Genomic DNA, 27,288 nt, shown 5'->3' on the forward strand with positions numbered 1-27,288 from the left:
TTTATGGAAGGAGGGTTAGCACTTGGCTCGTTATTTTTACAGTTATTCTATATATAAAAACATTAGCAGTCAGTGGTATGTATTCATTAAAATAGCTCAGCAAATGTGTGCGTGTGTAGACCTCAGGCAGGTATGTCAGGCATGACACTGTGGCATTATGGAGAGTCAGTGTGTGAGCAGTAGGTCAGCTGTGGTCAGCTGTGATTCCTTCTAACAAAATCGTCCTTGTAAATGTCCAGCTTCCTAAAGATAGATGTAGACTTCTTTAGGGGCTTCCATAAAGCACTGCATGATAGACCCTATCAAAACAAATTTGACTAACAAACAACATCACCTCTGAAACTCAAGCCCACATGGTCTAGACTCTCTTAATAAAAACCTACCCTAGGTCCAGTAGTCCCAACATGCTCAGTATAGCTTTGTTATGTCATGTCAGTCTGCGCTGTTGTTCCCTGCAATGCTGACCCTGAGTAAACACGCTCTGGTCCACATCTCTGGCAGAAATGCTGTGCCTCAGGTGTTTTAGTGCTCAAAAAGGCCCTCTGACCTCTGACCAGTGGTGAGTTTGATCTAGTACAGCCTCAAGATCTACTGCCGCTTCCGGTCACACATTCCAGACGGTTAACGCCTATTGAAAATACTGAGAGAAACAGAGATAAAACAAACAGAGTGGGGGTGAAATTATAGAGAACTTGGGGAGAAAAGAAACCCTTGAAAGGAGGACATGTGGAGTACTGAATATTTGGGACTGCATTTTATCCACCAAAGGCTATAGGTTTAAGTGAATGAAAAGGAAAGTAATTCCAAAAGTAAAGCAAGTTACTATATTTAAACGAAACGAAGAAAACAAACACTATTTTCTATAGAATGATATGCACTGATAAATTGTTAAGATACACCATTTCAATTTCCCTTTAGCTGTTTTGCAGATAATTTATAAGTCTATTTAAAGACCTCTCAAATAATATGCGGTCAAGAACTGTGTGCACGGGTGTTATTAAAAGAATTAGAAAATAAAATAATTCTGGTTGAAGTGTAGCTTGCAACACTGCACTAAAACAAAATCCAAACAATTCACTCAATGGAGACCCTACTGGCAGAACTTTGCAATAACATCCAATGTATCCAATAAGATTAAAGATTAATTGCAGAAGGACTATGCTCATAATAATAATAATAATGGAGAAAAAACTGAACATTAAACTGCTGAAAATTAAAACATACAACATGAAGAACAATTTATTGAGGCCTTTTGTGGTTCTCTGGAGCGTAATCCACAATGAGTTCCATGAAAACATGTCATTCTTAGTGTACTTCTCTAGATAATGAAATGTGTTGCCTGAGAGACTGCTCTATCAATCAAATAAACACAGATAAAACCATTTCCAAAACATTTCCATAAACCTTTCCTTCTTACATTATGTCTTTCTAAGGAACAGAGTGTTACTGAAACCCTGTCATAACTACTAGACACATACACTGTAAAACAACAACAAATACAATACTAAATACAACAAAGATTATTGGACAACGTTTAAAAAATACTATTTCAGTCTTTTTACTTAAAAATGTCATGTTTAATTCAATGTGTTACTGTTTATCTGTAATTAAATAAATTACGCTTCAAAATTGTAGCTTGCGATTTATTCTTCTACATGATCAGACCTCTTTTGCCTATAGCCATTATAGAATTTAGAAGGATCTGAATTGTTGGCAGGAATAATTCACCCAAAAATGAAAATTTGCTTGAAAAAAAAAAGGATGTAGAGATCCGAGATCCAAGATATAAATGAATGTTTCTGAACAGATTTTGAGAAATCTAGCATTATATAACTCACCAGTGGATCCTCTGCAGTGAATGGGTGCCATCAGAAAGAGAGTCCAAACAGCTGATAAAAACATCACAATAATCCACATGACTCCAGTCCATCAGTTATTGTCTTGTGAAGCAAAAAGCTGTTTTGTAAGTTTGTAAATAAACATATCTATAGTTATGACCTTTTTCATTTCTTACTGTTTCTTTCGGCTAAAATACTAGTCCTGAATTTATAAAATTGCTTTCTCATAATAATGTCCTACAAATATGTGGGTGAATTTTAAATTGAGAGGACAACAGGGCATGGACTTTTTCACTGGAGGAAGTGTTATTTTGGATTATCGACTGGTATATTGGCTAGAAGTGATGGTTTAAAATGAAAATGCCTTTATGATGGGATTATGTGGATTATTGTGATGTTTTTTATCAGATGTTTGGACTCTCACTCCGACGGCACCCATTCACTGCAGAGGTTCGTTGGTGAGCAAGTGATGTAATGCTAACTTTAACCCAATCTGTTATGACAAACAAAAACAAACAAATTCATCTTGGATGGCTTGAGGGTGAGTAAATTTCCAGAAATTTTTCATATATACTATTCCTTTAAGAGTATAAGTCAGAACAGTATAAACTAAAATGAATAATTTCAAGTTCTGACAAAAGACAGTTAGCACAGTCTTGGCTTTTACCTAAGATGCCACTGCAGTTGTACATTGTACAATCTGAAAAGCAACAATTCACAGAACGGAAAGCTCAGATAGAAAGAAAAAACTCCGGCCTGAGTTATTGTTGAGGTGAGTAAAAACAGAATGGAAGGAAGACAAAAGTTCTTTTGTCTTCAGAAAAAAAAATCAGAAGAACAACACATAGAGGGAGGCTTTCATATTTTGTGTTTAATGGTCCTCTTACTGTTCCCCACTGTGGCAGAGTGTGTAGTCATTCGCAATGAGAGCTCACACAAACAAGAACACTAGATGTGCGAGTGCGAGAGTAAACATTGCCCTAGGACAGAAGACCAAAATAAAAGCATGATTTAATATACGAAGATCTCTTCAGACATCACAAAATGCGCCAGACTCCTGCTGAGAGTCTGCGTCTCATCTTGGCCTGTACATGTTTGTGTAAAAGCCTCTATGTGAAGTGGTCCTCCTTGTGTTTAAAGACGTCTACAAATGGAATGTACTACTCATTGAGAACTCGCATTTTAGGAAAATAACAATTTAAAAGGTATTGCTTCAGCTTTTGGTACATGACTGCACTGCCCCACATTAGGCCACATCATCCCAGCATTCCATGAATCAATGGGAGAGGAACAGGGTGACTAGAGAAGCCTTGGCATACACTCACAAGCTATTCCTTTACCAAAACACTTCACTGATTTCCCAGCTGCCTCAAAATAGAGAACACTGTAAATCTCCCACCCCACCATCTCTCTCACGTCATCTCTCATTCACAGTATCCACTATACCGCATGATTCTCACAAACACTCTTGAGCTAAAGAATAGACTGTTTCTTAAAAGCAAAGTGTGTAATTTCCACACCACTACCTTAACTAAACCAATATGAAAAAATAATGACTTTTCAAACAGTGTTGAGCACTTTCCCCTTTAATTTTAGCGCTCAATTAAAGGGGTAGTGCACCAAAAAATGAAAATGCGTGTGCATTCCTCTGCTTGTAAACAAGACACAGCGCATCCGGGTTCTATCTCAGAACGCCAGCTCCTGCGTCATGGTACAATCTTGAAATTGTTGAATAAAGTCATTATTTTCATTTTCTTTGCACAAAAAGTATTCCTTACTACCTTTCTGGGCCTTGAATGTGTCATTTGCATTGCAGTCTGCAGGGTCAGAAAGCTCTTGGATTTCATCAAAGATATTTTAATTTTTGTTCCGAAGATAAACGAAGGTCTTACAGGTTTGGAATGACATGATGTTGAGTAATTAATGCCAGAATTTACATTTTTGGGTGAACTTTCCCTTTAATATACCTGGAGAGGAAAATCCATTAGGATGTTCATTCTCCTCAGTGGAGTTCAGCTGAATCATTCTAAAAAGAATGTAGAAGTGACAAGTCATGTGACTGATTAGATTGACTAGCAAATGACATGACACACACACAAAAGAAGGTATTGATGAAACATAACTCATGTTTTTGCTATAATTGATTTATTATAGTAAAAAAATTAAATTGTTTTTATCAAATCCCTTTTTTTTCATTGATGGGTATTAAAAAAGCCAAAATAAAGAATATTAAGTGAATTTATATTCCCTTATTTATTTACTTAAAAACAAGAATTGTTTGTTTTTACTATAATATAATGTAATGTAAAATAATATAATTAGTAAGTTAGTTCTTTATTTTTAAGTTTAAATGTATATCAATGGAGAAGAAAAAAGCTTTTTCTGCCTAATGGCATTACAACATTTACCAGCAGGAGCTGACTGATAAAATTGATAGAACACTTTTATGAGAACCTCAAAACTTCACAATTTTGTATTAACTTAAAAATAAGAACAGTCCCAACAAATCAACCAAATAATCTTTGAAAACATCTTTAAGTTTTGGACCAAGTAATTCTTAAAGAATGTAAAAGAACTGAAGTGATGGACTATCAAGTGAAATCCGCAGGAGGTGGTGAGGATCCACAGGGTTTCAGATTAGAGAACAGCTGATGAAATGAGAGCCAGGACAATACAGAATGTCACTCAGCCAGAGAAACACACAGGCCATAAGGGCTGAATTCAACTCCTACTTCACTCCTACACACACACACACACACACAATCCACATGATATCACAGTCACAAAAAAACTAAACAAAACAAAAAACTTGAACTTGGAAACCAAGTTATAGTGTGTGCAGGAATCAGTTCCAAACGATGAGAGAATGTAAGATCATCTCTGCTGAGAAAATGCATGATTTGAAGGTTAAACTGAAGGTTTTAAAAATATTCAAAGACTAGTTTGGTGAAAACTTACATTAATAGCCCTCCAATTAATTTATCTAAATTAAAGGTGTGTTTAATTTGAATCTGTTAGAACAATACCTCTAACCAGTTATTTATATTTTTGCTAGTCTTCTGATCTGATCTTTTGTGATCTGAAATATATGTATATATATATATATATATATATATATATATATATATATATATAAAGTGACATTCTGAGAACAAACAAATAAAATTAATTCCACACATTCCTGAATCAAATTCATTCTAAATCAGACTAATGACATCTGAGTTCGCACTGTCCTCTAGTGGTCATATTCTGTTATAGCTGTGCTTAAGTTATGTATTAGATGCCTGCGGGGGCATTCAGATCGATATTTCCCAGGCCCTCTTGATCTCGGACACTTTAAAGCTGTTATTCCTGCTGCCCCATACAAAAAAAAAACTGCAAACTGTGCACAATATACAGAGCAGTCTGAAAGTCAGTGTTCCCTGTTTGCATACTGAAAATTCCATACTTAGAAATGTTTATACTTAGAAATATATGCATACTTAGAAAATTATTAATTTTTTTTTACATAATGTGTGAGTATATGTGTGCACTATGCAATATATGTACACACACACACACGTATATATAGTCCTATTTACATGTATATGTGTTTGTATTTATATGTAAACACAAACTTTTGTTTTGGATGCTATTAATCGCAGTCACCATATATTAAGTCTCTTCTACAAGTTTTCACGTGACGCCATCTAGTGCTTATGAAGAGAATAGACGTGATGTATTGTGTAGACAAAAGAAATAATCTACTGTCTATTACAGAGATTCAGGGTGATCGATATACTGTTGCACTTTGTCTATATCCGTCTGATAAAAAAGGGGGGAAAAAAAGAAAATACCTTCATTCACATTTTATTGTTACTGATGACCATATTAGCATGGTTCTACATACTGTAAAGAACATCAATGTATTTAATTCCAAGTTACTTAAAGTATTTGGTGCTATTAATCCACAGTAATGTATCAAACTGTTGACACGAACTATATATACAAAATAAAGATAAATACAATCCAGCTCTAAGATTTACAGTGGTTGCCAGGGTGGGCAAGCCTATGATTTGATTCTCAGATTATCTATTGCGTTTGTGTGAGCAGATCTTTCAGATTTAACATTCTTAAGGCCCAGAGTTGGATCCATCTTAACTATCAGGGAAAACAGCTATAAATAGTTTTAGGCCTAATCAATTATTACATCAAGCCAAAGCCAAACCCATCCTGCTGAGGATCACTGAACAAAGTAATCCATTTTATAAATTCACATTTACACGTAGTCTATACGATCATTACTGCTTCCAGATTTCATAAGTGTGGGGGGAAGAATGCTGGCTGGAGAAAACCATCGGGCAAAAACGGATGGAAAAGCCCACCGGAAGATGGCAGGTGCACCGGCCCAGAATGAAAGATGACGTTCCCGGTGCTGAATGGAGGGTGGAGGGCAGATGTGGACCCACAGGTCGGGCTGATGTTGGGTAGAGAATTCGTGCTGGATTGCAGGGAACTCTCAGCACCAGGGTTCTGCTTTTTCCACTTGGTTCTTCGGTTCTGGAACCAAATCTTGACTTGGGTTTCGGTCAGGCTCAGAGACAACGCGAGATTTAGTCGCTCGCATACGGATAAATAACGCGTAGTGTGGAATTTGTTCTCCAGGGCCACCAGCTGTTCGTACGTGAACGCGGTTCTGGCGCGCCGCGACTTCGCGCAGCTGTGATCTGACCGACGCCGCCGCTGACTCGACAGATTATCCGGCGCTGGAGTGATCCTCTCTTCTGCTGCCTCCGCTTCTTCACAAGAAGAAAAGCCCGATCTTACATTTCTGAGCGAGGCTGATGAGTCCAAGTCAACATCTGGATCAGGAGGATGGAGTCTGACGTAACTTTGATGGTCATCAGTTGATTGATCACCTGTCAAACAAAAAAAAAAAATTATTTACTGAACAAGTTTTAACCTTACCTTTAAAGTTTAAATTATTTTAAGTTTGTTGTGGAATCGGAAGGTTGCAGAGTGTTCTGATTGGTGCTTTGGGTGAAAAGCTATTAATTATTAGGCTATTTTAGAGTAAAATTGGCCTAAGTCTTCTACGAGTTTTTTTATTTTTTATTATTTAAATTCTTCTGAATTATCCTAATAATAGTTAGGCTGTACATTTGTATTAGTGCAGTTTATATTAGACCATAGTAAAAAAAAAGAAAAAAAAATCTTGTCCAGAGATTAGCTGAAGAAAAGTATCTGGCAGCTATAAATGTGCTGACAATTAAAAAAAATGAATGTGAGGGGTGCTGTATAAATGTTCTGTTCAGGAACAGGGGGAGGTTCTAACTGTGAGGATTTTTAAGAAAAGACTGATCCCTCAACAATTTCAAATCACAAATCGCCTCAAATGTCATGTTGTGGAAAGAAACCCTAGTTAAATCCAGCTTTGCCATTCAGCCATGACGCGCTAATGGAGTTTCATAAATACCGTATATTTGTCTGCAGATCGATAAATGTCATCTATTTAAAGGGAGGTTTTAATTGAACGATATTTGGTATCAGACATGGCAGGGGTTCGAAGTTTGGAGCCGCAAGCTGCTGGAGGGAGATATGCAGCATCCAGTAATGGGATATCGATCAAAGTGAGCGCAGGCATCCTCAGTGGGACGATTTAAACAATTATCTGCCCTGACTGTCCCAGTGGCAATCACTTACTCAGATGCGGCTGCTTAAAGAAAACGCAGCCTTGGAAATGAGGGGAAGGTCAAATTCTACCACCTAATGACACAAAATGACACAAAAGAGCTGTTTGGAGGATATCTACAGTTGAAATTCTGATGTTTAACCATAATGTATTTTTACTATAGCCTATGTGAAAATACATTCAAACTCTTAGGCTATTTTATAATAGCCTATAATAAGAATGTTTTTTTCTTGTCAGAATTTTAAAGGCTATGGCTCTTCTAAAATGCATAGCCTATCCCCTAAAGAAAAAGGTGGCGGAGGTCTCAAAAATATGCATTATTTGAACATACAAGTATATATATGCTACGATTCAAAAGCATTTTAGAACAATGTTTCAGTAACCTCAAAAGATGGATTACAAGTCGTGTACAGAAGTCGAGATCGTCAGGAGGTTAGTAACCATAGTAACAGCTGCTAGATCGCTGCCTGTATCGGACAGTGTATCAACAAAACATGCAATATTATTTGTTACATCATCAAAGTTACACATCAGAAATATATTAGTGTTTAGTTTAAAATGCGAGACAAAGTTTAATTGAATGTCGTCAAAAATTGAGAAACTATTTTAAAAGTTGACCCCTTTTAAAAAATAGGGTCTAATTTTTACACTGTTTTGGTTATTATTAATCATATATCCTCACCTATATTTTTGCAGATTGAAAGCTCAGTACTTTCTTTCCCGTTGCGCTGTTCCTCCAAACTTCCCAATTCCGTGTCACCTGAAGATGACGTCCGTTCTTCCTCCGACACAGCATGCGATTTTTTACTTGAGAACTTTTTAGGATCCAGTATGTCAATAATCGAAAAGGAAATCCGATGACCTGATGTTGCTTTCACTGCGGACTCCTGATATTCAAGCATTTTCCAATTCCCAGTAGTATTTCTGGTATCTTATTTCTATATTCTCTTGCAAAACAGACACAGAAAGTGAAGGCAGCTTCTGGTCGGATCTGAGGCGCTGCGGTCAGATATCAGTGGATGAAGGTGTGCTTGAGCTCTTTAACAGGTCCATTAGAGGAGACGCGTGAACACGAGCGTTTAATGGGATCCCTTTCGATTGGCTGAGAGCACACTTAAACCTGCGCTCATTTCAATCAATAGGCTACAACACGGACAAATTCCCAGACTGACAAGTGACATAACTCAATAAACTGTTGCATCTAATCCTTAGCCTATAGACCCCTTAATCGCCTACGTCACTGTGACGTCACCGCTCTAGCTGGAGGCAAAACATAAGGCAGAACTCATAGCAGGTGCGCTAAAAGTTTGAGGTTTTGACTTTAAAATGTCTTCTTGTTGGGTTTTTGGCTGCCAGAATAAAAGGAACAGCACTTTTGTTTCAAAACTAAAGTTTTACCGGATCCCGGCAGACATTCCTTCACATAAATCAAGAAGTGGTTGAATGCAATACGGCTACAGACTCAACGGTTCATATGTTCATATGAACTGGTGTGTTGGTTTTATCTAGTAAATCAGCAAGTTTCATTTTTAAAGGTGAAAAGTCGCCAACCTTCAGTGCACTAGCTAGTTTAAATGTTAAACAAACATACAGCGATAGATGTGTGCGATAGATGTGTGTGCCATCCTTTGAATGGTCTCTTAAAATAATACACATTGCTAATCATAGTTAGCCCAGCGATAGGTTACATTAGAAAATAAGCCTTGACAAAATTCCCCATACCACCCATGGCCGTATGGCATACGGGTCAGGTAGCCTGCTTACATCCGCGAGAGTTAATAAAAAAAAAAAAGCTGTCACTGTCCGGCAGAGTCAGGGACTGTACATATTCGGACAGTTCCCAACCTTCTTCTGCATCCATGTTTAATAAATCCCTCCTAAAACGTGCTTACGCTTGTCAACATTGCGTCCGCGCCTCTTTTTGCCTCCAGCTAAGCCCCGCCCACCCGGAGACGTTGGAATGTCTACAAACTATTAAGGGGTCTATACTCTTCAGTATTCGTTTGCACAGTAGCCTATATGTTTAACAAAGAACACTTGCAATATTTTTTTTTTCTTTTTACACTGTAAAGGGTTTTTGAGTGAGCTATACAATACTTAAGTGTACTTATCAAATATTGGCATTGATTTCTGTCATATGACAGTAAATAACAGTAATTAACAATATCTCTATCCTCCAATCCTTGTTATTCCTGACAATAAAATCAGCCTTTTCAATAACAAATGAGAAATATTATAATTGCCAATTTTGCTGTCAAAAATATTTTTTTCTGGCAAATAAATTATATGGTTTCAGTAGAGTGTGTTGGCTTATTTAATAGTCAATAGCTTAAGCCAGTATCTTCACATTCACAACGTGGCATCAATCTGCCAAAGCTCGGGATGAATCAATAAGCGTGTGTCCTGCACTGATAAATGAGGGGCTCTCCTTCAAAGCGTTTCTGTTTCATTATCTAGCTAGTGATTTACTTCTGCAAGTCTATTCACCAAAACATAAACATAAATTAAAATAAAATATAAAATAAACTACTGACTCATTTCCCAAGACAGGAAAGCTTAAACTAGCATAAAATACATGAAAGCCTGAGATATTTAGAGGGGCCAAACTTAAATGGATAATTAACATAAAAAATATATTTTTTAAATGCCTTAGTTTTTTAGTCCATACAGTTAAGTCAATGGAGCCCAATCACGTTTGAACCAAAAAAAAAAAAAAAAAAAAAAAAAATATATATATATATATATATATATATATAAATGAAGAATTTTCAGTTTTGGTTGAACTAACATTTAAAAATGTATAAATAGCATTGCATTCAATAAAATATAGGAACATTTTAAAGGAAAGATTAACTACACCTGTGTGAACTTGAAGTCAACTAACTTCATAAATCTACTAAAAATTTATTGCAAAAAGAATAGAAACATGAGAAAAGCATAATATTTATGCACATCACTTAGTTATTTTTCTACTGCAATGACATTCAATGTTTAAGTGGCTTTAAGTGAGAAAATACCTATTGTAAATCAAAAAGACAAGTGCATTGTCAGAATACCACACACACACACACGAGCAAACGCTGCATCAATCCTTTGTCCACTTCTCAGATGACAGATGTTGATTCTGCTCCTCTACTTCATGAAACATGGTGACTTAACCTCCCCTGCACCACCATTCAACTGTATTTGTTTGCTGGCAGCCTGCAGTGTATATTTTGTGGTTGCAACATGGTCAAACTTCAGACGCTCACTGTCTGAACAGGGACTGTTTGCGTGCATTAGCATATCTAAGCCCAGCAGCCTGCATTGAGTGAGCTCCATAAGAATGGGGGCTGAAGTCTTTCCTGCAAGTTTACAACTTCCTTTCTGCAGGCCTGACACTATGCACATCTGTTTACAGAAGACCAGAGCACAAAAGTGTGGCCCAGGGGGCACAACGTAGTCTCAGGTACTGGAGATAAAGAACATACAAGAAGTAAGGTGAAGAATCTGAGGACAGCAGCTGCAGCAGCCAAGAAGAGTACTTTGTCTGCAATGCCTAGGGAGAGGGGCACACTTACAGACAAACCTCCCCACTGTTCCAGCTTCCCCAACTCCTGACCCATAAACCCATCAGAGCACCAGGAAGATCACGTAGTCTCGTCTTGAAGTGGAGCTCTGTTTACGGATGGACATTTACTCTTTGTTTGGCTTTGTCCCTTGATTCCTATCCAGAGTGCAGACAGACAATAGAATGGGAAACTGCTGAAATGATTCTCTTTTGAAGATTACAACTTCAGAGCACTAAAAATCTTAAAATGGGGAAAGGAGACTTTAAAAATCTTAAGAGGGGTGTAAAGAGTTATCTGTCTCTAAAAAGCAAAGCTTGTTACAGTGAAACAGCATTGCTTTGATTTTCCTCAATCTTTCTGTTTTGTTGTATAGATAATTTAAGCCTTAACTGTGCTATTATGGTTTTGTAAATGTTGTTATTCTTGATCAAAAGTTATTCAGCAAGTAAAAAAACAAAAAACAATATGTATTAACACCTATGGCATCATCATAATATTTGCATACAGATTTGTGATTGGTCTACTTTTGTACACCTATTTGCATACAGAATTGGGATTATTCTTATCATCAATGCATTTACTTAACTATTTACAGCTGCCTTTACACTGTAATTAGTCAAGTATGATTGGTGTGTGTAGTTGTATTTAATTTGCATTGAACCCAAGCCTAAAACTTGAACTTCCTAAAACTTTGATTTTTTTAAATTAATTAATAATAATAATAATAATAATAATAATATATATATATATATATATATATATATATATATATATATATATATATATATATATATATATATATATAAATATATATAATTGCAAAAATGTAATTTACAGAATAGTTAAGATTTCTCTAAAAATAAATTGCTAGTACTTGTCTACAGTGGTCAAAAGCCTCTGAATCCTATTAAATGCATGAACACAAAAGAACTGGAAACCAACTGACCCTTCGCCAGGAGTTTGATTGACAGGTGATCTGGACAATCATAATGCTAAATCTGCCATTTTGTCCAACAAACAAAACCAGAAAGAGTAGATTTACGTCGGTGGACTTGAACTTGGAAAATGGGGTGTATTGATGTATTTTTTTGTGGTGAAAACAAGACATCTTCTAATGCTCATTCATGTTTATTTCATGCTGTATTTCACTGCGTAAGAACACGATGTGTGGCGTGCAAGCCCCATGGCTTGTCAGATGTAGGAACAGTAACTAAGGGAGGCATGTCTTTACGAAGGGTCAATTGCTGTACTCATAGAATGTAAGCACCAAAAACACACTGGACAGAAAGAATTACACCAAAATTTTTGGGAATTATGAGAGTGATGTTTTAGGACATTTAGGCGAACACAAGGTCGGAAGCATTGTTTGTTAACGGTTCTACCTGTTCAGCAGCAGGTGTAAGGCTTGCTAGCAGCGTCCGGGACGGGTGAGCGCGTCTGGCAGATGCTGACATGCAGCAGATGTGGAAAGTGGCTGGGTGATTTGTTCAGGCCTGGATCAAAGCAAAATAGGGCAATTACACCAGGGGACACTGTCACACATTGGTTTTCTTTTCACAAACACACACTCTTTCCCTGAGGTAAAGGTCAGTTCACTCTACAGACTTTATACATGATTAAATGACAGCTATCACTACAGCCAAAGCATGTAAATGACAGAAGAAACAACTTCAGAGAATCTAACCATAATAAATTTGCTGAAATGAAGCTTCACACAGTTCCTGAGTAGAACAGAACAGAATGGAATATAATTAATTTTCAAACTGGGGCTGTTATGGTTAATTTTTTTCCTAAATAAAATTCCTAAAATAAATACAAACAAATAAAATAACTTTAAACTTAATATAAATTAAATGGAATCGGTCTCTATTTGTGAAAGAAACAAACACAAATAAAATCTTTAATTTGTCTATAAATACACAAAAGAGTTGAATGAAAATTGACACTGACCCTAAAAAAGAATAGAACAGGATAGGACAGTACAAGACAGGATAGGATAGAATAGTTTCCAAGATGGGGCTGGTGGAAAATTTCTCATAAATAAAATTCCTTAAATTAATCCAAACAAATAAAATTATTTTACACTTAACAAAAGCTAAACAGAATCAGTCTCTACTTGTGAAAGAAACAAACAGAGAACAATTCTTTAAATTGTCCATAAAAACACAATATGGTGAATGGAAAAAGATTTGAAACTGGCCCTCAATAGAATAGAATAGAATAGAATAGAATTTATTCCCAAACTGGGGCTGGTATGGTAATTTTTTCCTAAACAAGATTCCTTAAATAAACAGAAACAAATAAAATACCTTTAAACGTAATAGAAGCAAAATGGAATCAGTCTCTATTTGTAAAAGAAACAAACACAAATAAAATCTCTAATTTGTCTATAAATACACAAAAGTGGTGAATGAAAAAAGAATTGACACTGACCTTAAATAGAATAGAATAGAATAGAATAGAATAGAATAGAATAGAATAATTTCCAAGAAGGGCTGGTGGAAAATTAAAATTTCTCATAAATAAAATTCCTTAAATAAAAACAAATTAAATAATTTTACACTTAACAAAAGCTAAAGAGAATAAGTCTCTACTTGTGAAAGAAACAAACAGAGAACAAACTAAATCTTTAAATTGTCAATAAAAACACAAAGTGGTGAATCGTAAAAAAAAAAGATTTGACACTGGCCCTCGATAGAATTGCATTGAGACTAATGGAAAACTACATAAAATGAGTTGGCCATCAAACAAAATGATCTTCCTTAAAATCTAAGTTAACTATGTGACATTGGGTGAAGGGAAATCTCCTCTGATAACCTGAATTTACTTCTGCCTTTCACCACGTCTGCCGTGGTCTTTCACTGTCAGTAGAAATGACAGGATTCCATTAGCAGAGCAAATTTCTATTGGCATATGTCACAATGAAAATGCACACACATCTATGTTTTGTGTTAGGTGTTTAGAGATGCACATACTAAATGTATGCAGAGGTGCCAGACTTCATTGGCTGAGATCAAGTGCATCCTCAAATGCTATACATAGAGATCGGATGCCTTTAGGACTGCAGCATAATCACACTCTTCTGTGAATGGACACTCGGGTTAGTGCACTGCTAATGTAGAGTGTAAAAGAAAGAATTACACATGGTCTTGAGGTTATGGGCTGCAGTCAATGTGATGTTCTGTCACTCAGCACTTCCATTGATTGCTCATTGTTCACAGAAGGTCGCTTCATAATTCATTAAATCTTAACGAGTCCCCCTGGAACCACCTGCATGCCTTTCCTCAATTGCCCCTTTAAATTACGGGCGACTCTCACGCTCTGCGAGCTCAAAAATGAAGATATATTCTCCATGTAAAGAAGAGAGCTATTAGTAACATTATTTAAACAGCCCTCTTTAAAGCCAGGGGGAGGCTGACTTTATGAAGGGCAATTAGGTACTCACTATAATTGATCATTCATACTCATCGCAATTAGGCAGTATAAATAGGGGTGTCTGGGATTAATGGTTATGGCTGTTCAGAGAGAGAGACACTGAGTAGAACTGGTCAGGCATGGCTGATGGAGTGGAAGGAAGCCGATCTGAATTCATCTCTATTTGTGGAGGAAACAGATTGTGTTTGTCCCTTCAACACACACAGGAATTATCCAACAGTTCCCTCACCTTCAGATTGTTCTGTTGGTGATGCTTTTCCAAAACTTTGCAAAAGTGCAAAACTTAGAATTGTGACAAAATGTGTCCCACAAATTTATCTGCAGTTATGTTAAAATTAAGGTAATATTTACATTTTGAAATTAATCATAAATGATCACTAGAAGTTTTCTAAGCTCAAATGTACCATTTTATTGTATTACAATTATATTTTTATCACTCATTATGATTATTTACTACCCCTAAAACTGGCTGTTCTTGGAACAATAGCTCAATAGCTCAACCCAATAGCTATTTAATATAGATTAAAATTAGGGCTGGTAAACTATTAATTTTTTAATCCAATAAATTACATGATGTGGTGATTAATTAATCGAATTAATTGCACATCAAATTTGTAGAAATCCAAAAAATTATTCCATAACTCCCAAAAGATAATTTAAAGTCATTGCTGTGTAAAGCATCAAATTGAGATTACAAAAAGTAGGTTCAGCAAGAAATATTTTTGTTTGATAAAATTGATTACATATAGCCTAATCTTTTGGACCATGTGAGTAAATGATGACATAATTGTCCTTTTTGGTTGGGTAACCTATAACTGTAATAAATTATTTTAATAATTTTATTATTATTACTATGAAAATGATACTCTAAATAATAAAATTAAAGTGCCAGTAGGTGGTGGTAAATGTCTTAATGATTAAGTCATCGAGTCATTTATTGATTCATTTGATTAGTTCAAATGGCTGATTCATTCAGGAGTTTAGTAAATGGTTCTTTATGAATGGTTCATTGAATCATTAGGCTTGTTCGAAGCGGGTCATCACCATCAGATCGATTGGTGTGTGACATCAAAGCACCGCAAGAGCTTAGAGAGATGACTCCCTGTGCTTTTGAATCACTCTCGCGGTACTTTGATGTCATACAACGATCGGTCTGTGCAGCACCACTTCAAAGCCAGTGCACAAGAAAATGGTTTAACGCACCAAATGGTTCACCAAATTTGTTCAAAACGTGGATTAAGAAATTAAATGCCGCTTTGGGTTGCTCGGAGATGAACAGTTTTGCTTTGTCTTTTATCTTTTGGTTGGCAAAATTGAGCAAAACAGACAACATTGTGTCTAAAATAACAACATATTAACTTCTTAATGAACTGTTGTATAAGATGAGTATCACATTTGCACTAGTGTGATATTGCACTTAGCCTATTTCTCGTGTGATATTTCTTAACTATGTGATGTAAATGTGAGACACAATCTCAAACGGCCGTTTTGCCCATATCTTGAATTTTAGGGACATTTTCAAGGCACCATCATGCAGTAAGTTGTTGTCCTGCGGCATATTAGTCATCAATCTACTGTATGAAATAGCAAATGATCCACATAGGTCTGGGGCGGGACAAATGCGTTAAATGTGTTAATAATTTTAATGTGTTATTTTCTCCATAATTAATTAATCTAATTAACCAGTTAAATTACCAGCCCTAATTAAAACACAAGCTATTCCAAAAAATTGTGGTGATGGTGTAATGGTGTGGGGGATATTTTCTTAGCACACTTTGGGCCCTTTAGTACCAATGAGCATCAGCCCACCGGAGTATTGTTGCTGACCATGTCCATCCCTTTATGACTACAGTGTACCCATCTTCTGATGGCTACTTCCAGCAGGATAATGCAACATGTTACAAAGCTCAAATCATCTCAGACTGATTTCTTGAACATGACAATGAGTTCACTTTACTCAAATGGCCTCCACAGTCACCATATCTCAATCCAACAGAGCAGCTTTGGGATGTGGTGGAACGGGAGATTTGCATCATGGATGTGCAGCCGACAAATCTGAAGCAACTGTGTAATGGTATCGTATCAATATGGACTAAAATATCTGAGGAATGTTTCCAACACCTTGTTGAATCTATGCCATAAAGAATTCTGAAGTTCTGAAGACATGAGGGAGTCCAACCCAGTACTAGCAAGGTATACCTAATAAATATCCCAGTGAATGTGTGTGTGTGTGTGTGTGTGTGTATATATTATATAGTTTATTTATATAGCACATTTATCACAGCAAAGCTGACCAAAGCGTTGAACAAAGTCAATGACAAACACAATGCCTTGCAGCAGCATTGTGTACCATCTGTAAGCGTGCAATGGATGACTGAGGAAGACCCAAATATAATGAATTACAGTAGTCACGGCAGGAGGTGATAAAAGAATGAATGACTTTCTCCAGGTCATGAAAAGTCTCGAGATGATCTGTAACTGATAAAAACTGTTCTTGACAACTGTATTAATTTGTTTAGTTAAGCAAAGTTCAGAGTCCAGAATGACACCAAGATTCCTGACCCGGGAGGAGACTGAGGGGAAATGCTTGCCAAGCTCATTTATGAGACCACTCAACTTAGGGGGACCAAAGACGATTACTTCCGTTTTATTTTCATTAATTTAATTCAAGTCGAAGAAAGCTATTGGAAAGCCATTTCTTGATGTCCCCTAGGCAGGCCACCAATGGTATCGCCAGCTTTCAATGGTATGTACAACAGGGCATCATCAGCATATAAATGAATTGAAACATTGTGTCTCCTAATAATGTCTCCCAAAGGTCGCATATATAAATTAAAAAGGAGTGGACCTAAAATGGATCCTTGAGGCACTCCACAAATAATAGGACCAACAGATGAAGAAAACTTACCTAACTCAACAGAAAAAGACCTGTCTCTAAGATATGAATTAAACCACTGCAAAGCAATACCCCCAATTCCAAACAAATTTTTGAACCGGCAGAGAAGAATATCATGATCAACTGTATCAAAAGCAGCTGTAAGATCAAGAAGCAGCAGAACTGAATTTTTACCACTATCCACTGCAAGCAAAATGTCATTGATTACTTTAAGCAAAGCAGACTCAGTGCTATGATGGGCAGAGAAGCCAGATTGGAGAGGTTCTGTTAATTTAGCTGCATTCAAAAAGGAAATCAATTGTGAATATACAACTTTTTCTAAAAGTTTTGATAAAAATGAAAGCTTAGAGACAGGCCGATAATTATTAAGGCAATTTTCCTCCAAACCCTGTTTCTTAAGCAAAGATTGAACTACAGCATGCTTAAAAAATTTCGAGACTACCCCAGCACTTAGAGACGAGTTAATAAATGACCGAATGGAAGTACCAATTTCAGAAAAAGAGGCTTTAATAATCTCAGAAGGAATGAATGAAGTGTGCTGATGTTGGTCCATTGTACTTTATCAAGTCCAAAGTCAATCCAGCCATCTACTATTATGCATTTGTTTACCGTTGTCTGATTTATTTATTTTTTTCTTGGCCAGGTCACTCTTGTAAAGTGATTTTTATCCTGATTAAAAAAAAAAGGTTACTAACTACATCTTACACAACCTCTTTTATAAGATTAAACAGCTGTCCCTACCTTTTAACAATATTATTACCTTTTAATAATATTTGTGAATTTATTTATAAAAATCTGGTTAAATCAATGTTTGTATTTGTCCAGAAAGTCCAGATATGAGTTAAATTAGACAAGGAATTTGAACCAAACGTAAAGGATTAAGTTTAAGAGATTAAACCAAAATAATGTTTTGATACTTAACCTTCTGTTAATCAGTTCTGTAGAATGTTTAGTTCCAGGACTCAAGAATAAATAAATTTTAATTGTCATGAAATGCCCATCAGCAGTTTCACGGAGAATGGATGTACTCTACGTTTGATCATATGCTGTAGAAGGCAGAGGTGGAGGTCTTTCATAGCTTTGCTCTTTGTTGACACCAGCATAATTGCTATACTGAGCGCTGGATCAGCCAGTCCTTACTAATCAATAAAGTCTTCACCAGACATTTCCCCCAGTGATTGTGCTCTCATTTCTCCTCTAATTGTTCTTTTTCACCCAGGAAGGTCTACAACTATGCCATGAGCAAAAAGTTTGTGTACATGTGCATGCTTCGATACTGTAAAATGTAATCTTTAAACAACACAGCAGAATAGCATAACATCACACACAAAATTACTTCTCCTCCAGACCCAGAATTGACCTTGTGCTTCCTCGTGTAGTTCAAACATTTATATTTCTGCAGTAGGCCTATACGTCTAAATTGCACAAAGTAATGCTAATCCCTTTTGTCATTTTAAATTCAAATTCCTAGGATAAACACTGAAAGAAATTTCTAATGATGAAATATTATTCTGATAAAATGTCCCAATGATGTTTATAGATATAAAACATACATGTACAATATTCTATATCATTAATAATAAAATATTTCATATAATTCAAAAATATAATTTTTCATCTCAAAAATTTGAACGCAACAGTATTTTAAATAACTATGTAAGTAAGTTAGCTGTATTTATGTTCATAAATAAATTATTCTATATAAAATCGACTAAGAACATATACTAAGGTAAAATATCACATGGTAAACCAATTTATGATGTTAAGGTATCCTAATTTCTATACCGCCTAATTGTTGATAAATAAATAATGTCACTTCAGTGAAAATAAAGTACATGATTATTTCTGGCCTTGACAGATGAAAGTAAATTTTGATTTGCAGCAACAACTATGTCATTTAATAATCCTATCTTTTTTATGACAGAGATGGACAGATTCATGGATAATGCAATTGCTTATGAAATAAAAGCCTCTCTAAACTCAGGGAGCATGATAGCGTGACTTCTCTAACCTTGATGTTGGATGCACTGATCACGTACAACAAACTTTTCTCATATGTTATATGGCTTGCAGAGAATTATAGGTCAGTTTAGGCTCGGTCAGTGATTTTTTTTAGAAATTGACCTTTGCAATTTTTCTGGCAAGGAGAGCAGACTCTATATTGCAATGATGTGTGCTTGTAGTGTGGTCAGTCCTCATGTTGTGCTGGTTGGCCACTCATGTGTACTGATGCCTGCAGGGCCCATCCTGTGACTCTAGGGCATGTGGACATATGGACCTTTGGGCATTATTGCCATTCTGATTAACTACCAGTGAAGGACAATCATCAGAGACCAAATTAAACCCCAATCACAGTGTGTGAGTGTTTGTGCATGGTCTTTAGGTTAAAGCAATGAAGGGTGAAAACCTCTATAGACAATCAGTTACCTTACAATTGGTATGGTTTTAGCTACCATTCCTTATTTTAGAAGGTTGACATTAAATACACACATCCAAACACAAATAAATTGGTAAATGAATCCATGCGTGGTATATTTGCCCACGTTGCACTGACAGCTTTTGACATATTGCACCATATTTAAGAAATGGGATTCTCGTTGTTTGGAAGTGAGAACAGCTTTTCTTTAACATTAAAGGTAATAGATCTCCAGGATGAGATTTTTATTGGCATTTCTCATTACCAACCTATTGGTGTTTATAGCGATGGTCATAAATGGCTCCATGTGGTGCTGTGTTTTATGAAGAGATCAGCTGTCAGGGCATATGCGTTGGAATCTCTGCGGGATGCAATGACAGCGGTCCAGTTTAAGACCTGAGAGATGAAAAGAGAGAGAGTGCTTCATGGGAAACCAGGATAGACTAACTGTAAGAAGTCAAAATAAAGACAGTCTGAAAAATAAATAAATAATCAAAAATATATAAGGCATAATATACTGCATTAATAAGAAGGCATTTTCCGTATAGATTTTTATAGGTGTTTTATCTGAATTTAAAAACATTCACTGCATTGCATTGTGTTTTTAGAGTAACAGAAATGTCCTTAAAATGATAGGGGTGGCCTTATGATAATTGATAGCCTAATGTTTTGGCAGAAAATGACCAGTACCAATTACCGTTTTTATTTATTTATTTACGTAATTTTATATATATAATTGTTTTTATTTCATTTTTTATTTATTTTTACAGTGTGACAACTTACCCAATATAGTCTGAATACATGACCTGGTCTAAGGTAGATTTCTATATCGTGCGGTAAATAAACTGTATCCCTTTGGGGCAATGATACACATTTCCAATAGCGTCTTGTAGTGTAGGCTACATGAGTACATTGTCAGAGTCCCTCAGATAAATAATAAAATATATGTTAAGCCTTTACTAATAATAGGTTCATGACATAATAACGTGTGGGCATTTCAACGTTGATTCAACGTCAGGTTGAATTACCTTTCGATTTTGCAAATTGGATCAACGTTGAAATCACGACGTTGATTCACCGTTGAAATCGCGACGTTGATGCACGGTTGAAATCACGACGTTGATTCACCGTTGAAATTGCGACGCTGTTTCACCGTTTTACCGGCATCACGGGTGAATTACGGTCGTTCTGCAGACCTTGGATTAACGCTGAATGAGGTGTTGATTTTGAAAAGTTAATCAACGTTGATAACACGATGTTGTTTCACCGTCGTACCTGGCACCATGTATAAATACACACTTGTATGTTCCATTAGATCCTATAGTTTGCATTTAGATCAACAGTACATGATAAAGGCTCACAATCAAATGACTGGCAGCAATGGCTTTACAATCAACTTCAATAAACTACCACATGCTCAAAATTGTTTAACAGCAGTTTTATTTTGGAAACAAACTGCATACAACAGATGAAAATAATCCCAAACTTTATTTTTGCAGAGTATGCATGGATGTATTGTTAAAAAACATGTAATAGAACAATCCAAATACAATAATATTTAAAGGTTTTTGTAAAATAATTTGGCATATAAATGCATATTTTTTGGGTTCTAATGGGAACCCCCCCCCCCCCCGGACTGTGTCTTCTTTACCGTGGGGAATGCAGAACAAGATTTCTACCAAAGGGGACTCTAAAATGTTAGAACCAACAGCCTCGTGCATATAATGTGGTTGTGCTTCAGGTGATCCTTGAAAGGCTATAGGTCCATTCTGACGCCATCCCCTCCACTCTCTCCCACTTGTGCACTTTCTGTACCGTCCTGTATAAACATTTACATTTAATCATTTAACAGACGATTTTATCCAAAGCTACTTACAAATGAGAACAATAGAAGCAGTCAGGTCAACAAGAGAACAACAACAGTATACAAGTGCAATGACAAGTCTCAGTTAGTCTAGTATATAACCCATAGGCAGGTTTTTTTTTTTTTTTTTTTAAATATGAAAGACAAGAAAAGAAGGAAAAGTGCTAGTATTAGCTGAGTGCTAGATGGGTCTTTAGATGTTTCTTGAAAATGAGTAAAGACTCAGCTGTTTGGATTGAGATTGGGAGTTCATTCCAACAGTCCAGGAAAAGGTCCTTGAGAGTGATTTTGAACTTCTTTGGGAGAGCACCACAAGGCGTCGTTCACTTGCAGAGCGCAAACTTCTGGAGAGCACATAAGATTTAACCAGTGAGTTTAGGTATGTTCACAATGTTTCACAATAACTTTGATATTGTAAAATATATTTAACTGAAAACTGTATGCAAAATAAATCACACAATATTTTCACTTTACAGTTCAGTAACAGTGAGGTTGGAAACAAAGTGGACAACACTATTCATTAAATATATTTCATTTAATGTATTCAGATGAAAGTTTACAATTCACAAATTATTCACAAGCAGTGTTTTCAGAGTCCCCAGTTAAACTGTTTTAATCAGAACACTATAGCATTACAGTCTAGTAAAACAAGTAAAATCTAATTCAGTAAATTTTTATTAAACTAAGTACAATCAAAACCTATCACAAAAGGTCAAAGCATCTCTACCAGAAGTGACAAGTGCAATGTAGCAGATGGACAATTTCTTACCAATGTTTCAAGAATAAGCTGGATCCTTGATGACTCTACAAGGGGAAAGAAGAAATGGTTTACTGAAAAGTTCTTAAAAAGCAGGATTTCATTTTATACCATTTCTTTAAACCATTGGTTCTCAAACTTTTTATACCAAGTACCACTTCAGAAAATATTTGTTATTAAATATTAAGTTCCACCATAATAACCAACATTAAATTTTAGCAGCGTAGTAGGCCTAACTATTCAGCTGCAGCTCTACAGTTAAAAAATGAGGCCGTTTTTTTCTTATAAGAATATTTATTGTTGTCAGCCACTTTACCATGGGAAATACAGTTTGAACATTAACACTACACTGTGCTTACGTACAGGTAAATGAAAACTTAACGTTTAAATTAAAATGCGTTATAACAAAAGTTACATAACTTTACTCTACATTAACTGTACTATAATGTACAAAATAAAAACCTTACTCAAAGATTAAATTAAAATGTATTAGCATTAATATTTAATTTAGTGATTCACCTGTAACACTAGAGAGGGGCCTGACACTGAGAACCACTGCTTTAAACAATCCTAATTCATTTTTAAATTCATTTTCATAAATTCATTAAAATTGTACCGACATTTGCACTTATATGTTTCAGAAAACACTTTGAAACTATTATTAGAATAAAAACATATATAACACACCTAATGGATGGGATTCATGGTTATACTTTACTATTTTCAAAAGATAATAAAGATAGCGATTTTCTTACCTCATTTTGCCAGTATGTTTGCAGGACCTCGCAGAACACATCGGACCCTTCTTGTGTTCACAGTTTTTTTTCTCCTTTGACATGTCACGACTCAAATTCGCTCAAAAAAAATAAAAAAATAAAATAAAATAACAACAGGCAAATATTAAATAATTCGGGACCGACCGAGCAGTCAGTTTTAACGAGCAGCAGCTCACAGCCGCCTCACTCACAAAAAGACGACAATAACGGTCATATTTTTAAATGTAGAAAGGCGTGAACCGATTCATTGTCCAGTTTCCTGAATGACAGCCAGATTAACCAATAATGATCAAAGTAATAAAACAAAACTACCAATAGGAGTTGTTTCAGTGTGATAAAGCAGCGAAATGTATTTAGTTTTATTGTTGTTAAAGATGATAATATTTAACATATACTACCTTTAGATTTTATAATAGGTATCATGACTAAAATATTTTAAAATGCTATGCTATTAAAGCATGCAACAACATCTGGCACAAAGGCAGGACTCACTTCCAGGGCCTTGAAGAAGAAGAAGATGGAGCACAGCTTGTCTTCATCATCCTGAAGGCTCTCTCAACAATGTTCTGTGCACGAGCATCATTGGTGTTGAATCGAACCTGTGCAGGATTCTGTTCAGGCTCTCTGTATGGAGTGATGAGGCAGATGTGTGCACTCAAACAAGGACACACACCTTCTCCCAGGATGTGTTTTCCTGCAGGTGGATACAGGCCTCCAGTGTAAATAGAGCTGTTCTTCAGCACCCTGGCATCAGACCCGGGATACTCAACAAACATATCAAGGTACTTCCCCTGGTGGTGACCTGCAACTGAACAGAATGAAACCGCTTCCTGTTGAAATAACATTGGACTTCACTTGCTTGTTGGTTCAGTTTGTATGTGACAGCCATCTATTGTGCCAGCTACCAGAAGAAAAGCTGCTTCCACTGCATGTCATCTGTGGTGGAGAAGGCAATCAGCCTCCTCAAAATCCCCATGACTGACCTGCTCATTCTGTGCACAATGTTATGCAGCTCTTGGATGTCAAAGGCCATTGAAAGCAGCCTGTATGATGCTGTTCACAGTCTGTAAATATGTAGTTTTTGTTTTTTAGAATAAAATATCAATAGGTTACACATTTTTGCTGATATATCTATATCTATCTCTATATATATTTATATATGTGTGTATATTGTCTATAATGTATATATTATGTATTTATCTATATATTGTGATGTGTGTATATGTGTGTGTGTGTGTTTCTGTGTATATTTCTATAATGTATTTATGTGTATATATGTGTGTGTGTGTATTTGTCTAAGCATTCATTCAAGTTTATTAATTAATTTATGTTCCTTTTGTTTCTTTTGTGTAATTTTATTTGTATTTATTACAATAAATTACTTTATATCCTTACATAAAATCAGGCTGTCATTCTGTTCACAGATGTAGCTGCTGTTATTCTGAGGTAGAAAATTAAAAGCTAAATTTATATTTAGTAAAGGATTTACAAGCTGTCAACGAAGGCATGATCTGTGAACAGCTGACCGACGCCTGCTTTGAATTGTTAATTCAAACGACGTAAAAACGCAGACGAAAGCGGTAAGAATAACGAAAAACATCACCGATTTTATATCATGTTCGCTCAGTAGATTGGGCTCTTTAAATTTACGCGCTGTTGTGGCAACGTATGTCACTTGACATGGCGGATGTCAACATGGCGGATGTAGTACGCCGAATTCCATTCATACTACCAACATTCATACTACATAGAACCATAGACAGTAAAAGAAATGGACACAGTGACCCCATTGGAACTTAATTGAGGCAAGTGAAGCCCATTTTTAGCACTTCCGTTTCTGACGCGCAGACTCAAACTAAGCTTGATGACGTCAGCAACCTGTCTGACAGATGTAAATCTTCTAGTAGCTGTGCGTGCAAACTGCCATCGTTAATCTTGCAGAGACGGCGAGCTTGAGTGGGGAGTTCTTTGGCGTGAGTGAGCAGGAGTAAGTATTCTGATTAATTATTTTGTATAGTATTTTAAAATGTAACGCCAGGGCTTGTATCTATGGGCTTCTCTCTTGACATCTCCCCGATTGCCTGTGAGCTTCTCCTTCTGTCTGTACGGTAATTTCTCTACTGTGCGACAGAGAGTCGAGTGGTTATGACACAATCGTTAGCCTATTTTTACAAAAACTGTTTCTACGGGGCCATAATGTAACATAGAAGGTAATGGAGCCTGTAGAGTTGTGGCACTATCACTTTAAATATCAGTGTTCATGTTAACATCACTATGGTGACCCCTGTTGGATGAAGCGGGTAACATAAATAAAGTCAGTCTAGTGTCTACACTCACACGAGTTACATGTGTATTACTTGACACTCTACATGGTGTCAGAAGTGTCTGATAATGGCTCAAGGACTCCGTCGTATCGATCCGCTAGTTTTTGACGACAACATTGCCGACAACTGGCGGAAATTTGAGAAAGAATGGATAATCTACTGCAACGCAGGACTGTCGGATAAATCGAAGAAAGTTCAAGCTTACACGCTACTGAACCTAGCCGGCCCGGAGGCTGTTGAAAAGTCGGAATCCTTTGTGTATGGAGAGGGGGAAAGTCACGAAGAACCAGAGACTCTACTGGTAAAGTTTGCTGAATTATGCTTGCCAGCGAAAAACATCATTATGGACAGGCATGTTTTTAACACCACTAGTCAGGGAACCGATGAGTCTATTCAGGCGTATGTCTCCACTCTGAAAATACTGGCGAAGAAATGCGATTGTGGCGCACTCCGTGATTAATTGATCAGGGATCGTATCGTCTGTGGAATACAGAGCGACACCCTCCGCAAACAACTATTACGTGAAAAGAATCTCACCCTTGAACTGGCAGTTAGCATTAGCATGCTCCATGAACAGTCGGAGAAAAGCTCTAAGGAACTTCATAAGGAAGCTGAAGTGTGCTCAATTCAGAAGGCTCGCTGTGGCAATTGTAATGGCCAACACTCACCTGACCGCAGCAAATGCTTTGCTCTCAACAAGACATGCAATAACTGTGGAAAACTTAATCACTTTGCTAGGTGTTGTCGCTCTGCACCAGCGCAGGCCACAGTTCGCCCCAAAGCCCCCACTCCATACAAAAGAAGAGAAATGGGTAGAGTAAATAAATTGACCACTGAACCAGACAATCAAATGGTTGATACTTTCTACTGTGACACAATACTCACACCCGCACAGAAGGGGGAAATCTTTGCCACGCTCGCAATGAAGAACGGAAATGGACAACTGAAGGTAAAAGTGGACACTGGTGCCAAATGTAATGTGCTGCCCAGAAAACTGCTGCATGCAGTTGACCACACACTGCATGTGGATCATAATGAAAAAGTCAATCTAGTGGCTTATGGAGGTGAGTCAATCAAAACTGATGGCACTGTAACACTGCATTGTACAAAGGGACAGTTCAAGTTTCATGTGGTCAATAGGGATGTAAAACCCATACTGGGACTACAAGACAGTATTGCTATTGGTCTCATACATCTCGGACCTGACGTCAACATGCTGCAACAAGAAGCTCCAGAAATACTGGAGTACAAAGACCTTTTTGACACTAATGTCATAGGTAAATTACCTGTGATATATCATATGAGACTAGATGACACTGTTGCCCCCACAATATGTGCTCCCCGCAGGATCCCCATTGCCATGAAAGATAAGGTCAAGGCGGAGCTGGACCGAATGACTGCCCTTGGTGTAATTATACCAGAAAACGACACAACAGAATGGGTGTCTGCCATGGTGGCAGCGAAAAAAAAAGATGGAACAGTGCGACTTTGCATCGACCCAGTGCATCTAAACCGGGCCCTCCTCAGACCCCGTCATCCACTCAAATCAATTGACCAAATCATTGCGGATATGCCCGGTGCAAAAATATTTAGCATCTTAGATGCCAAGTGTGGGTTTTGGCAAATACCCCTTGACCGCGCATCCTCCAAGCTCACAACATTCATGTCACCTCATGGCCGATATAGGTTCCTGAGAATGCCATACGGCATATGCACAGGCAGTGAGGTCTTCCAAAATGTGATGGAACAGTTATTTGCTG

General features: G+C 36.7%; 2 protein-coding genes across 2 annotated transcripts in view; both read right to left on the reverse strand.

Moving 5' to 3' along the window:
• The window catches only part of LOC132110461 (cGMP-dependent protein kinase 1-like), an 86,939-nt gene extending 74,387 nt beyond the window's left edge, over positions 1 to 12,552 (reverse strand). Inside the window, exon 1 of the mRNA XM_059517089.1 lies at positions 12,443 to 12,552. The gene's annotated coding sequence lies outside the window, so the exon portion shown is untranslated. The remainder of the gene's footprint in view (positions 1 to 12,442) is intronic.
• Positions 5,874 to 8,533, reverse strand: LOC132110463 (NK1 transcription factor-related protein 2-like). The gene is made up of 2 exons (XM_059517091.1): positions 8,192 to 8,533; positions 5,874 to 6,736 (listed from the first exon to the last, which is right to left on the reverse strand). The coding sequence occupies exons 1-2, from the start codon at positions 8,409 to 8,411 to the stop codon at positions 6,135 to 6,137; spliced, it is 822 nt and encodes a 273-aa protein (XP_059373074.1). The 5' UTR covers positions 8,412 to 8,533; the 3' UTR covers positions 5,874 to 6,134.
• Positions 12,553 to 27,288: the final 14,736 nt, after the last annotated feature.

Source organism: Carassius carassius, chromosome 30 (assembly GCF_963082965.1).
Source record: "Carassius carassius chromosome 30, fCarCar2.1, whole genome shotgun sequence".
NCBI classification, from domain to species: domain Eukaryota; kingdom Metazoa; phylum Chordata; class Actinopteri; order Cypriniformes; family Cyprinidae; genus Carassius; species Carassius carassius.